Source organism: Pyxicephalus adspersus, chromosome 4 (genome assembly GCF_032062135.1).
Source record: "Pyxicephalus adspersus chromosome 4, UCB_Pads_2.0, whole genome shotgun sequence".
Lineage (NCBI taxonomy): Eukaryota > Metazoa > Chordata > Amphibia > Anura > Pyxicephalidae > Pyxicephalus > Pyxicephalus adspersus.
The window spans coordinates 22,431,245-22,445,188 of record NC_092861.1 but is presented as its reverse complement, the minus strand read 5'-3'; the positions used below and the strand labels follow the sequence as shown (position 1 = coordinate 22,445,188).

The window sequence follows — 13,944 nt, the reverse complement described above, 5'->3', positions numbered from 1 at the left end:
ATTAGTGTCATAGTAAACGTTGAAATCCTCTATATTAGGGTCAGGACATCTCATCACACCAAGGGAACAGTCATGGCTATTATTTCCTAAAAACAGGTTTATCAAGCATTTAACATACCTTCCAATCTGCATTTTAGTGTGCAAGTCAGTCTTTTCCTCCCTCTATAAACCCAGAATCACAATGGAATGACTATTGTACCGATGTCTAGGCACCAGCATAAATCTCCACATAACAAAAAAAGTCTGTGTTACTAATTCATTGCTTTCATCCTTGTAAATGGACATTCAGCACTAGATAAACTGATACAAGTCATTTCTGTTTTAGTAAATACCAAGATTATGGGTACTAAGGAAGGAAGCAGCTGTGTATAAAGATCTGCATGGGAACCTGGTCATCATCAAGAATATTGGATGTCATAGGGAAGAGAAGACAAATTAAAAGTAGTAAAAAAGGAGGAAAATGGAAAAGGAAGCACAATGGAAGGACAAAGTAAGTGCAGCTTGGTATCCATTTCTTCTCAAGTCTTTCTTCCGGCTTCATCAACATGCTCGACTTATAGTTACAGTTCTGTGGGTAACCTAAAACACCTAAATGCTGCAGGACAAAGGATAGAGAATCTCTACATTAAGAAGTCATTGCAGAAGGTATTTCGGCTCTCTAATGAATCCATATAAGGAATAATTAAATACGCTTTGCCCTGATTTTTGTTATCTATTTGGATTCAAATAATCACAAAATAATGAGCTGTGTATAGGGGATCCAAGGCTTCTTTTATTCCTCGCTAGGTTTGTACATAATAGCGGTGGTGCTAGCGGTTGTCTCTGACCGGGTGCAATTCATTTTAAAGCACACTGACTGCAGTGACATGACAGTCATTTTTGAATACATAAAGTATCTTGATACTGGATACGTGAAAAGCTGGCCCTTTCATTTTCTTTAAGAAAACGTTAGGACTGGGTTTAGTTCTGCCTAAAAAAGAATACCAGTGCATTTCACTGTAAAAGAATCACTAATCCCAGAATGTAACAATATGTGTCTGCACACAGTTGTTAACTATAGAGAGTCATCTGACATGTATGTCATGCAATGCTTTGCTCTATGTAAGATGCTATGGGAGGCAACAAAATGACAGCTGGAAATATCGGTATTCCACCGATATCCATCCAATTTGCCCCAACCTCATCTCAGCTTAATTTGATTTTATTCTGAAATGCTTCAGAAAAATGTCTATAACTAAAACATAGTATACAGTCAACTGTAATGTCCAGGTATTATTTCCTCTCCATGTCAAAGTTAGCATTGATTACAAATGACCATAGAGTATACTGCTGTAAAAAAAAAAAAAATTAAAAAATAGCTATGGAATATGTTCAAAAAATACGCGTGATGTGAGTAGAAGTTAGAGAAAATAAATAAATATACTTCACAACCTCTTCACATTAGTAACTAAGATGTAAAACCACAGACCTTGCAAGAAGATCCTGGGAACGCTGAGGATCCCAAATCATGTGAGAATATTGCAGAAACTGCAATGCTTTGCTCTATGTAAGATGCTATGGGAGGCAACAAAATGACAGCTGGAAATATCGGTATTCCACCGATATCCATCCAATTTGCCCCAACCTCATCTCAACTTAATTTGATTTTATTCTGAAATGCTTCAGAAAAATGTCTATAACTAAAACATAGTATACAGTAAACTGTTATGTCCAGGTATTATTTCCTCTCCATGTCAAAGTTAGCATTTATTACAAATGACCATAGAGTATACTGCTGTAAAAAAAAAAAAAATAAAAAAAACGGGTTATAATAGGTTACAAAAAAACCTTGTATGTGAGTAGAAGTTAGAGAAAATAAATAAATATACTTCACAACCTCTTCACATTAGTAACTAAGATGTAAAACCACAGACCTTGCAAGAAGATCCTGGGAACGCTGAGGATCCCAAATCATGTGAGAATATTGCAGAAACGGCTTGTATAATTTTTAATTCTCAGCAGTCCCAGGATCCCACCAGAAGGATCAAGGCGGGGGCTATAGCCACTGTATAAGTATAGCCAAAGTAAATTTAATTTTTGTTATTTCCCTACAAAGGGAATGTCAATTTAATAAGCAGCCTTAACATTATGATGCAAGGTCCACTTTTACAAATAAATGGTATTTAGGGCTCAGCTTCATTTTGAAAATACATAACTTACAGTGGCCCTTTAGGGGAAGATCACTTGTCTTTTCTAACGTTTGGTATTTACACTTTTGCAGCAGACCTCCAAAACTCTCCTAGGTTTAGTGGTATCCGATACACCCAAAGTGTTCTATTCATACATCAATATGTTAGACTCTCTATCTGCCGAATCTCATCATGTATTCCATGTGGTGAATGAGGCGGTCAATGCCAAAACTGCATCAATGTGACACCTGCATTCACCATAGTAATAAATGGTCACTATATTGATATATATGAGGTGTGTGCACCATGTCATCAACATAACCACACCAAGCCAGAAACAACAGGCAGCACAACTAGTCTTAAAAGAAAGGAACTGCCAATAGCAATCAGATACTTGCTATATTTGTCTACATCCTGCAATTGGAAACCTATGTCCAATTTTTATAAAATGTTCAGGGTTTTTTTTGAAGCCCATTACTAGTGTTGTTGACTGCTTTCAGCCATACAGGTATTGTTGTGGTGATCTTTAATAACTCTCCATTTTTCCAAAATTTAATAACCTGACTATGAAATCTGATGTTGGAATAGAAAGCCCCTGTTGATTCGTCCTACATTTGTTTGTCCATTAGCCAAGCACAGACAGTTCTAACCACTCTGCTCAATTTTAACTTCATTCAAGCTTGACCGAGTTCTCAAGGAGTGTTGTAAACTAAAGTTCTGGCAAACATTTGAGTTCAATTGCATTGTATATCATTCGTTTGGAGCTCTTAAAACACAGACTTGACAAGTGATGAAGGCTCCTGACCAAGATGGAAAATGACAGCTCTACAGCATGCAGTTCACCAGGACACCATTGTCAAGGCATGCGTTACAAACATCAAATATTGTTATGGTACAATATAAACTCACAGATACTGAAACAAATGACCACTGGAGAAAATTCCTTTTGAACAGTCATGTTTCACTGGCCATGGCTTAACAGAATGTTCTGCTTCTACTTACAAAACACAAGGTGACCTGAAATCATCTTACATGAAGATAGAAAAATTCCAACAGTGAAATCAAACTGGAATAGCTTTCTGAGGACCCAACAAGATGCAATAATTTGAAAATCCCGCTTTAATATATAAAGGGGATTTACAAATATTGTACCATCCACTGATGCAAATCTCAGTTTTATATACTTAAAAGACAGCACTCAGATTTTCCTAACTGAAGCCCAAAATGTAATTAAGAGAATGGGGAAAGTTTACTTCAGCTTGCGGCTTTAAGCTGGTGGTGTCATCCAATAGTCTGGAAAAGTCTTGACAAAATTCCCAAATAGCCATATTGGAGTTGACACTACTGTATACAAACACAAAAAGAAACTCCAAAATGGGGGGCAAACAGTGCCACTGATATAAATGAGCCTTGGCAGCCATGCTTGGGATACACTAATAAATACAGATGAATCCACCATATTCAGGTTGTCAAAAGTTCTACTTTTTAAAATTTTGGAGGAGGCAGGGCAATTATTGCCAAAAAAAACAGGTGAAGTCCCTTCTGCAAAAGACATTCCCTACTTGCAGATTTTGCACAGCTCGGCATTGATTGCCAAAATAACTGGCACATCCCAGCTTCCTCTCTGGCTGTCAGGACTGTATGGAAGGAGTTTTGTCATCCCAACCAAGCCAATCAAGATGCCTGAAGATCAAATCAAGGAAGGAGATGGTGGTGCATGTGACAGAATTTCGACAGGCGAGTAAAAAGGGTTTAGTTCCGCTTTAAGCTTACACACCTTTAGTCAACAGAAGTATGAATTAGTGCCCAAATTTTTCTACAAATATACACATCTGTTATTACTGGTATCACCAAGGCTGGAGCCAAAGTCACTACCCCCAACGAACTAAAACTGTAGTGCAGTTCACAAAATGTGACAAGACAAATCAACTATATTAAAATAAACATGGACTGCAACAATGTAATTAAACTAAAGTTTAAATGTTTACTATTTTTAAAAAGTGTTAATCTGTTTTAGTCACTATTGTAAATGATAAGCTGTGCAAAAGATAATTCAGGAGTCATTAATGGCACTCTATTATTTATTTTCATCTGAAGTGTGAGCAATATGGCTCTAGATTCACACACCTTATCGATAAGTTTTAGACTGCTTGTCATAAGTTGTGAAGTTGAAAAAGTTGTGAAGACTTTCCAGAGAACTCCTTGTTAACCAGGCAAACTTTTCATTCAAAAAAAAATGGATGCTGGCGAGAACGGAAATGATGGAGATTGAGTTTAAAGGATACTCTCTCGTTCTTCAGCAAAGCCAGCAGGGTCAGATGATATGACTGTGTGCAGCTCCGAGGAATCTTTTGCCAAGCGACTGTATCCTGACCGTTGACCTCTCTTGTGGGTCATTCTCTTCAGGTTTTCATTGTGAACTGGGCTGGTCCCAGGCACCACTATGATTGGCGAGTCTTCTTTTGCTGCTTCTGTTTCTTCAAAGTTTTGATTTGCCGTGTTATTGTTTAGGGTCACTGTACTAGGGGTCCGGTTGAGATTGTAGCCTTTCTGGCAAGTTGGCCAATTCTCTTCTGGGCTGCTGGCAATGAGGCTGCTTTCAGATGGGCTTTTCTTGTCTTCTGAGCAGATAGACATGCGTGCAATTGCAGGGTCTTGAAGACCACTTAAACTGTTTGGTATTCCCCTCTTTGCACGCATGCGGTCATCCTCAAGCTCAATAAGATTAGCTTTTTCAAGCTGGGAATCATCACCTCCTTCGTTGTTAAGAGAATGGTTTGGTGAACTTTCATTTGACCTCACACCGGAGTCTGAGGAGTCTTTTTTGTCTAGGATGGCATCAGACAGGTATTCTTTTGCTTTGATGAATGTCCTCACTGGTTCTGCTGCATGCTCAGATCCTTTCTTGTCTGTGGTAGTATCTAATTTTTTGTCTTTGCCATCCTTTAGAAGAGGAGTGTTATCAGACTCCTCTGGTCCAGACTCGTCTTCATCACTTGGGAGCTTCTGGTAGCGCATTCCAGTTCCTTTAAGTTTAATATCAGCTCCCTGGAATATGCTTGTCCTCTCTGCCGTCTTCTTACTGGGAAGAAGCTTGGAACCAGATTGATCAGACTTCTCGTCCTCTTCTGTGATCGGATCCAATGGTGAAGCATCAGTGGTGGAAACAGTGGAAGATGTGTAATCAACAACATCATTTCTCTTCAGTAAAAATGGCTTCCTACCATCTTCCAACTTTTGCTCTTCTTTCCCTTTTTCTTGTTCTGAAGTGGAGTGTATGGAACTTACCGATGTGCTCTGCCCAATATAGTATGCGCTGGAGCTCATAGGTGATGATCGTCCACTAGTAGAACCTACTCCAGATTCTATTTGTGCCATTTGAGCAATATATTCCCGATAGGCATCTCTGTATTCTGCCTGAACTTTATCGGTCAGCCTCGAAATTTCATTACTTGATTCCTGGGAGGTTAGGCTGGACATACTTGGAGTTCTATGTCCTCTTCCCTGAAACAGAAATAGACCAAATCATCAACAGGCATGCATTGGTTTCTTGAATTAAAATTTGAAAGTTAAGCTTCAATGCAGGTCTATAGTTACAAGACTAGGAGGGATTTCTACTATCCTAGGTCATGTTCATCACTTGCAAGTGTAATGCATTATATTTTTGTGTTACAATAAATTACCACCCATTACCTTAACGTTATTGGGTTTTCTATAAAGTTGGCTATCCTTTTCAACCTATTTATTTTACTAACTGAACCAGTCAGGTGATTCCCTTCCGTGTTGCTTCAGGGCTAGTATTGGACGAGAATCTGATGTGTGTACAGTGGCCGTCCATGGATCTGTCATGGCGGATCAATGAATGAAGAAATGACCGTCATGCAAGTGAAGGGGAGAGAGTGCAGCGGGGTTCCGCTCGCTTGTCCAAACCCCCCCCCCCCACTCCATAGAGGGCACAACGGCACTGTATGTACAGCGCTTGTTCATGCATCTTTCAGTCTTTTGTCCTTGGAAAGGATCCTGAAAGACTTTGGTCACTGGAATAAATCTTACGTGTGTACGTAGCCTAATCCTTACTTCAATACTTAATGAGTAACCCAAAATATACAACATGTAGCTAATCCAGAAAAGACAGCTACTATAATTCCTTATAGGTTCTCTTAAATATATACATATGAGAAAAGTTTAGGAAGGGGGGTGTCTTATAAAGGATTAAAAATATTTAAATCTGGACATTAACCGTACATAAAGTAAGATATTTTAAAAACCAAGAATGTTTCATACATTACATTCTATCATTGGATACATCCCATATATCTCAAACAGTGGCAGCCGATTTATTCATCAGAATTACCAGTTCAATAATTAACACTACTAATTGTAGTTGTTCAATAATTAACACTACTAATTGTAGTTGGAGAACCAGTGTTTGATTTAAAATTCAGTCGATAAGTACCTGCCAAACACGTGCTGGTGCCTCCTCAAATCCAAGCGCGTTAAGTTCTTCAAAGCTGAAGCTAAAATCATAAGTCTGACCGGCAAGGTCAGTGTGTGGCAGTTCTTGGTTTGGCACTGAACGTCGGGTCACCTCACTGTGTGTGGCTACGTTTCTGACGGGCTCAGTGACACGGGTTTCCTCATGATGTACCTGTGTGTCACAGCTTCTCATCTCGTGAAGCTTTAGGAGAAATTATAAAAAAGATAAGCTACATGAAAAACCAAATACAATTCACCAGTTCCCATAGAAATACTACTGACAGCATTACCACCATCACATCACAAGGGAACAGGTGACAGACAATAGTTTGTCTCATTTGAGAAAGTTATATTTAAAATTGGTACATGAGAAAAGAAAAAATTAGCCACATTGTCTCAATATTCTCATGTTAATTAGCACCTTTACTTAGAATATTAGGTGTGAATCATTTGATCAGGAAGTGGAAATGTAAAAAAATCTTCAAGAACGCAATGCTAAGAAACAATTTTCATTCAAACTAAAAAAGTTTTAGGCTTACAGTGAAACTAAAATATAAAAATTGCAAGCCGGCAGGTTCTTCCTTCTGCAGTAAAATAATGTATATGTCGGGATTGTACATGGAGTCGCTTGTACAGACATCACTAGTCCCCTCTGCTATAAACCACCTGCATGCTTGTATTTAATTTTTGTAAAATAGTTTTGCTTTAAAAAGAATTTTGCCAAGGAGAAAAGTAGAGATGTATGTAATTATTACAGATGATGGATGCAAGCCAGGCAATAAAGCCCAGTCCTTAATAAGCAGCACTCGCCACAATATTCCACACGTAGTCACATGACCTACTCAGCAGACCTAAAAAGTAAAAATATGATCAGAATCCTTACTGCACTTTTGAAAAGATGCCAGTCCCCAAAGTTCATGCTCATTTCCTTCTTCAGCTCGTCCATGCTGCACTGTACCAGAACACGACCATTGATGTTTGCCTGCAGAGGACACAACATATTACAGTGAAAGAAGGACAACTCTACCTTTGCATGTGTATAATGAATTTAATCCCTATCTAGATAGAAACATCAATACTAAACTAAAAGCAGGGATCACTTATGGGCCTAATTTATGTATTATTCCCCCTTCCTCTCATAGCATACCAAGGAATGTAGAACATGGATTCAGTGACCCTTTTACTGCTAAGGAAGCAGTAAAAGGGTCACTGAATCCATGTTCTACATTCCTTGGTATGCTATGAGAGGAAGGGGGTACAAACATGACATACCATGGAACGTTTTTCCACAGGAGACAGGAAATGCATATAGTTATTAAATTAAAAAAATTAAACTCACCTTGCGGATGGTTGCAGTGTACTGTGGTAACATGCTTTGATCAATGCCTTCAATATGCTTCAGCTTTTCACAGACTGCATCCACATTCATGGCGCTTAGTGCAGAAGAGTGCGCAACTGCCACACCGCCGCCACTAACCTGTTCACAGAGAATATAGCATAAGTACAGAAAATTATTAAGCCAGATACATGGCTGAAACATGCATAGGAATGGTTTTACCACCATAAAGATTCCTACATGTAAATAATCTTGTGACTCACTCACTTCTTCTGTGCTACATTACAAAGGCACCTATCGCTCGTTCCCATATCATTACATTATAGGACTTTTCCTAATAGAAGGCCACCTAACGTTTCACACATCAGAGACAGTGGAGACCGTCCCACTGCAAGTTTGATTTCAATTTGCAGCAGGCATGAAATAATTCAGAAAGCTGATACATTTTAGGTTGTTACACCAAACAAGTATATTTCAAAATTTTATGTTATAAACAACTGAACTAAAGGATATATAGGTTCTGAAATGCACATCAAAGAGTATCTGTATATTTAAAACATAACACAATATCTACAGATCTAAGTATATCTGAGCAGCAATATAAAAGGAGGTGATGACCACTTCCTCAAACTAAAAAAAAACAGTATAATGGTATTGGTAAATTGGTTGATCATATAATTAACATTTTTTTTGCAAATACAATCTTTGTCTCACATTTCTTCCCTGTGCGGTAAGGTTTATAAACAGCAGCAGAGCCCAGTGTAAAATCATTGCTGTTTACATTCAACTTGTATACAGTATAACTGCAAACAAGGTATGAAAACAAAGATACCAGTTTGATTTGGTGCATTCACTGTAAGAGGGCTATAAATGATTGCAATACTGAACTGCACTCAAATATTCAATTGAGAAAGGCTTACTAACTGCTGACAGGCAACATGAAGCTACAGCACATACAGTGTATGTCTACCGTATAGGACTGATCAAGGATGGAACCAGGAATTCTGCTAGATCTATCTTTTTTAACATGGAGGAAACGTTAAAATAGTTTTAGGGCCTTTGCTTTAATTACTATATCCACAGCCGGTGGTAGTACATTAGTGTGGTGGTCAGTAGGAAGAATGCCTCCTACATTGCTGGTCAGTGGAAGGAATATCATCCCTACAGATAGCCAAAAAGCCAAGAGCTGCTCAATGTTAAAAAAAAAAAAAATTCTGACGGGCTCAGTGAGAAATTCTGCTTTAGTTCTAGAAGATCAACAGTGGTCACCTTAACTTGTTATGGGCTGCCCCTGAGATTGCCAAAAAGCTACAGATATCTAATAAATGTACTGCTAGAGAAAGTTGTCAGAGGCTGCTGACATGAACTAAAATTAGTCAAAGCCTATTGGCATGCTACAAGAGATGGTCAAAGAATGTACTCATGCTAAAGAAAATGGTTGAATAAGTTATAGGAGTAGTTGGGGTCATGCAATGCAAGACTGTCTGACTGGAGAAACATTACATGAGAATTCTAGAGATCACGAGTATTACAGTCCCTTTAGAAATCTGTGTTTTCACATTTGTGCTTCATACAGAGAATGGAAATATGCCTGAAAGTTCACAATCAAAGCCAAAGGAAGTGATTGGAGTTAACTAAGGAGGTCATTTTTACAAAATGTTGGAACCTCCACCTTTTATCTTCAACAAGAAGATTATGAAGTGAGGTCTTTTGAACAGGTGAGACCTCTCCAAGAAGTAAATCTATGACCACCATTAAGCTGTGCCTGTGTCCAGACTACAAAAAACTAGTGTGACAATATGAAACTAATCACTTCCTAATGCAATTACATTTCAACCTGTAAAAATGAAGAGTGTCTAGCTATAGACATATCTGTAGTTAGGAAATCTGTAATTTGTATAATAATTATTTACATAAGGTTTTAACGTTATCTTTGTGTGTCACAATCACTGAAGAGTAGAGGCTGTAGAGATGACACCAATGTATTTCTCATATCAAAAATAAAAAGATAAATCTCTGGTGGAGTTCTCTGCAGAGGTGTATGTATTACAAATGGTTGAACTACCTGGTTCATGAAAACCATCAGCCCTCTTTGTATGATGCTGCGTTCCACAGCAGCATATGAAATGCCTACACACATAAAATTCCCTGTGACGATAGTTTAATGAGTCATCCACTATCAAGAAGTGTAAACTGCTAGAAAACAGGAAATTACTTAGAAAATGTTTATTTTCCATAATTAGTTATACTTCCTTTATAGTTTTTTTATTGGAAAAAGCACTGGGGAACAAATATAATAAGAGTGTTTACACTACACAAAAAAATTCCACGTATCATTTAAGAGAAGATAAAGGAGCTGAACGTATTTCATCCATCTACAACAGGTAGAAGGACATCTGCTTTATGTATATGGGTGTTATAGTCTTCTGCAGCACCCATATGAATCTACACTGTCCTCCACCATTTCAGCCAACCGTTGAAATTTCACTGCAAAAGGGAAAAAAGTAGGCAGTGCTTAAGTTGTTTTTGGTACTTGAAAGTTACCTAGAATGACCAGTTACCTACAAAGACCAGTTTCCTAGTTCTGCAATTGCAAGTTAGCACCTGCGTATCAGTGTACGTGATAGGTCAAGAGAGAGAGTTATAGCTAAGCGCTGCACAATTTAGGAGGAGCAGAAATAGAACATCAGTACCAATGAATAAATAAATACTGGAATTGCTGTACAAATTTCATTCTGCTTTCTATTATCTGAAAAACATAACCTGATATTTATCGAGATATAGATTGTAAGCTCTCCTAAGCAGGGTCCTCTCCTCCTCCTTTGTCACTATCTGTAGGCAAAATTTAAAACCTGTTTATTAATAATAATAAATTTGGGATCAATATCAGCTAGTACTAAGAGAGTTACTTGGGGTTCTCAGTACAATGACCTCCCTCAGCACTCTCTACAAGGGAAAAAAATTGAATAACGTGCCATATTGTTAATTTAAGTCAGACACCACAGCTTCTGTTAGTCTGCTCAAACAGTTTTGCTCACACACTGAAGTGTAAAAAGCATATCAAGGTCCATGGTATAAGGAAAACTATACATGGACCATTATGTAGATGTGAAGTATAATTTTCTGCAGCTGGGCAAAGCAGGTGAAAAATACACATGCTCTAACTAAACAATATATCAATCAATTGCCTTATTCTGTTTTAAAAAAAATATTAATTTTCACCTTTATTCATCCATACCTGCTAAATGTGTGTTATAAGGGTAACATTTAAACTTCGGATTGCAGTCTATTACTCAGCAGCACATTTGGGAAAAGGGGGGGAGAGGATACTGTCGTGATAGGATCACTGATTATTTTATTGAAAGCTGAAATATTTTTTCTTTTACATTACACTTACATGTTACAACCTATGTATAACTTACCTTCACTGTAACTAAAAACTAAAAGTATCCCCTAAAGCACCATGACCTTTATACTCTGCATCAAAACAAACAAACAATACCCTAACTTAGAGAAACTCCATGCTGTATTATATTGGGCAAATATGTCATCAGCACCACACAAATTACCAAAACCTAAATCAAACAATATAAGTGCTAAAACATGAAGTCCAGAGTGTTAACCAAGTTACCTGCCAATAGGCACCATGTTTAAATTACAAACTTTAAAAAGAAATCTCACAGCCAGGATCCAGGTGAACCCACATATGCTCAAATCTCTACAATCTTTAAAAAAGGCAGAACCCCCTAGTCCATAATGGAACCATTTGTAAATATCCTATTGATTGCAAATCTTTGTTGTTGTTTTGTTTTTTATTATGCTCATGGTTTCTACTATACACAGCCTCTTCTATCATCACCATCCCCAATGTACTTAAATATTTCTCAAAAGTTGAATAATTGGCCAATTTTAAAGCAAACACAAAATCTGACTTGCTAACCACGCTTTCCACCGTTTCTTACTTCTCAGGGGCTCCCTTCGCTTACAATGACAATATAAGTCTATACGTTTTTAGGGCACAGAATTTCCAAACAACTTATGGAACCCTTTACCTGTGTGGGGATCCTACAGATCTAATCACTGATCTTTCTTACTGGCACACACTGCACCTCTGCATGTCATACAAAAGCTATACATCAATGGCTCCAGACTGTCCCATGATTTAGCCATTTCTATCAGGAAGTACTTCTTACATAAAAGTTGAATTGGTACCATGCCGGGGGTTGTCTAGAAAATAATAATAAACTCCCTATTGCCATGGTTTTTGCCAGTACATAGGTATAAAATTGTGCATTCTGTCATTGTCATACATGTTTATCAGCTACAGATTTGTCTGCTTGGCTCAATGTTGTGTTATTCTGTGTTACAATTTCCTCTCTGTGTTGGAACACACTTCTGCAAAAGCCTGAAGACAAATACTGAGAACACTGCTGTACCACAGGTTTCACAATGGAGATGGCTTAATCAAGTTCCTCCCAAGAGCCTTCTATGTACAGTGGAACCATCGTGTCTTTTCTTCATTAAAGACGTAAAACTTACTTTAAGTACTCAGATGGTCTCACCGAACACCAACATTTTTTTCCTGACCACTCATTCTTAGAAGCGTAGAACCTTTCCTGCTGCAGACAAAACACCAAGCACAGCAGTAATATACACCTGCCCATTAGGGAAATTCAAACAACTTTCACACAAATTGTAGTGTGTATTTGAAAACTTGGGGAAAATGTTTTAAGCCAGCAGGAGCCAAATTTTTTGCCCCACGTACGACTTTTAAGATTTATGCTTTGCTCATGGCTTTTAGATTCTACATACTACTGTCTCTATATAAGTTTGCTATAATTATGTATATTAAAAAATTTAAATTAGAAACCATGAGGATACTTTTAGGTGTATATTGGTAAAGTTTTCTTTTTTGTAATATTAAGTTCTTCAGAGGTTTACATTTTTTTACATTTTTACATATACACATGCATATACAAATGAGTACTATTAGTGTATTTTATGCTCTATTATGTGTTCATCACCTACCTAGGGCTGAAGTCATGACTTTGTGATAACCACTTATAGTTCCTCCACTACAAAGGTGTCAAACCATGTCTTTATTGACCTCTCCTATGTCTTTGTTTGCTGTACAATTACCAGAACCCTTCACTGGAAACATTTTTACCCAATTTAGAGTGGGGTCTCTGCAAACGTTTGGTCATATAGTATTTGTATGCAATGATAAAAGTCACGATAATATTATGGTTTCCTTTAACACCCATCAATGAAGGAAGCTAAATAGAGCTTTCCCCACTGAGGCAAGGTAACAGCAAAGTTTACAAATTCTCTGTTTATGATTCTTTTAGAGAAAAAGAACATACTAAAAATATAACTGAAGAAGAGTGATGAATCTCAGAATAGAAGTGAACAGACATCTGCAGTGCGTTACAGCACTCCTTGCCATACAGGGTTCCCTTATCAAGCATTCATCCAGTGAGGAGCCAAGAAAACAGGGTTAAGTTGCTGATTCAGCACCAAGCGAATATTAGTATGCAAGCGGCAGCCTGTCCACAGCACGTTAATGTGGGATGAACAATTTGCTGTATAACTATTTTGTGTTGAGTGCCATCCATTTGAAATATGCAGATTGGTATCTCTCCCCACGAGCAATGTTTTATTTAACAGGCCGTATCCACTTTGTTTTGTATGAGAGAGAAAGCTCAAGCCTACTACTTCCCTGACTCCAATTTTATTATAAAAAATATTTTTCTTCTTTTTCATAGGCCCAAAGGAGGGAGAGGTGAATATTTTATACACACATGAAAAGCAATTTCTGAATATTGACATAACGAAAAAAAAAATTGCATTGTTGAATCTATGCAGACCTAAATGTGTGCAGCTCACTAAGACGCTACCTGTTTTCATTGACCTAAAGCGAATGTAAGTGACTGCATAAATATTCAAGAGAATAACTGCAATTTG

The 13,944-nt window shown here is 37.6% G+C and overlaps 2 protein-coding genes across 4 annotated transcripts in view; both read right to left on the bottom strand.

The window, feature by feature from the left end:
* The window catches only part of ITGB1BP1 (integrin subunit beta 1 binding protein 1), a 488,766-nt gene that overhangs the window by 86,539 nt on the left and 388,283 nt on the right, over positions 1-13,944 (bottom strand). The window lies entirely within an intron of this gene.
* Positions 4,398-13,944, bottom strand: part of LOC140328169 (kinase D-interacting substrate of 220 kDa-like) — a 56,420-nt gene continuing 46,873 nt past the window's right edge. For all 3 annotated transcript variants that reach the window (XM_072407550.1, XM_072407551.1, XM_072407552.1), the window contains 4 exons: positions 7,984-8,121; positions 7,528-7,626; positions 6,625-6,846; positions 4,398-5,672 (listed from right to left, as the gene is read on the bottom strand). In XM_072407550.1, the coding sequence (XP_072263651.1) occupies positions 4,443-5,672; positions 6,625-6,846; positions 7,528-7,626; positions 7,984-8,121 (1,689 nt within the window). In that variant the 3' untranslated portion in view covers positions 4,398-4,442. The remainder of the gene's footprint in view (positions 5,673-6,624; positions 6,847-7,527; positions 7,627-7,983; positions 8,122-13,944) is intronic.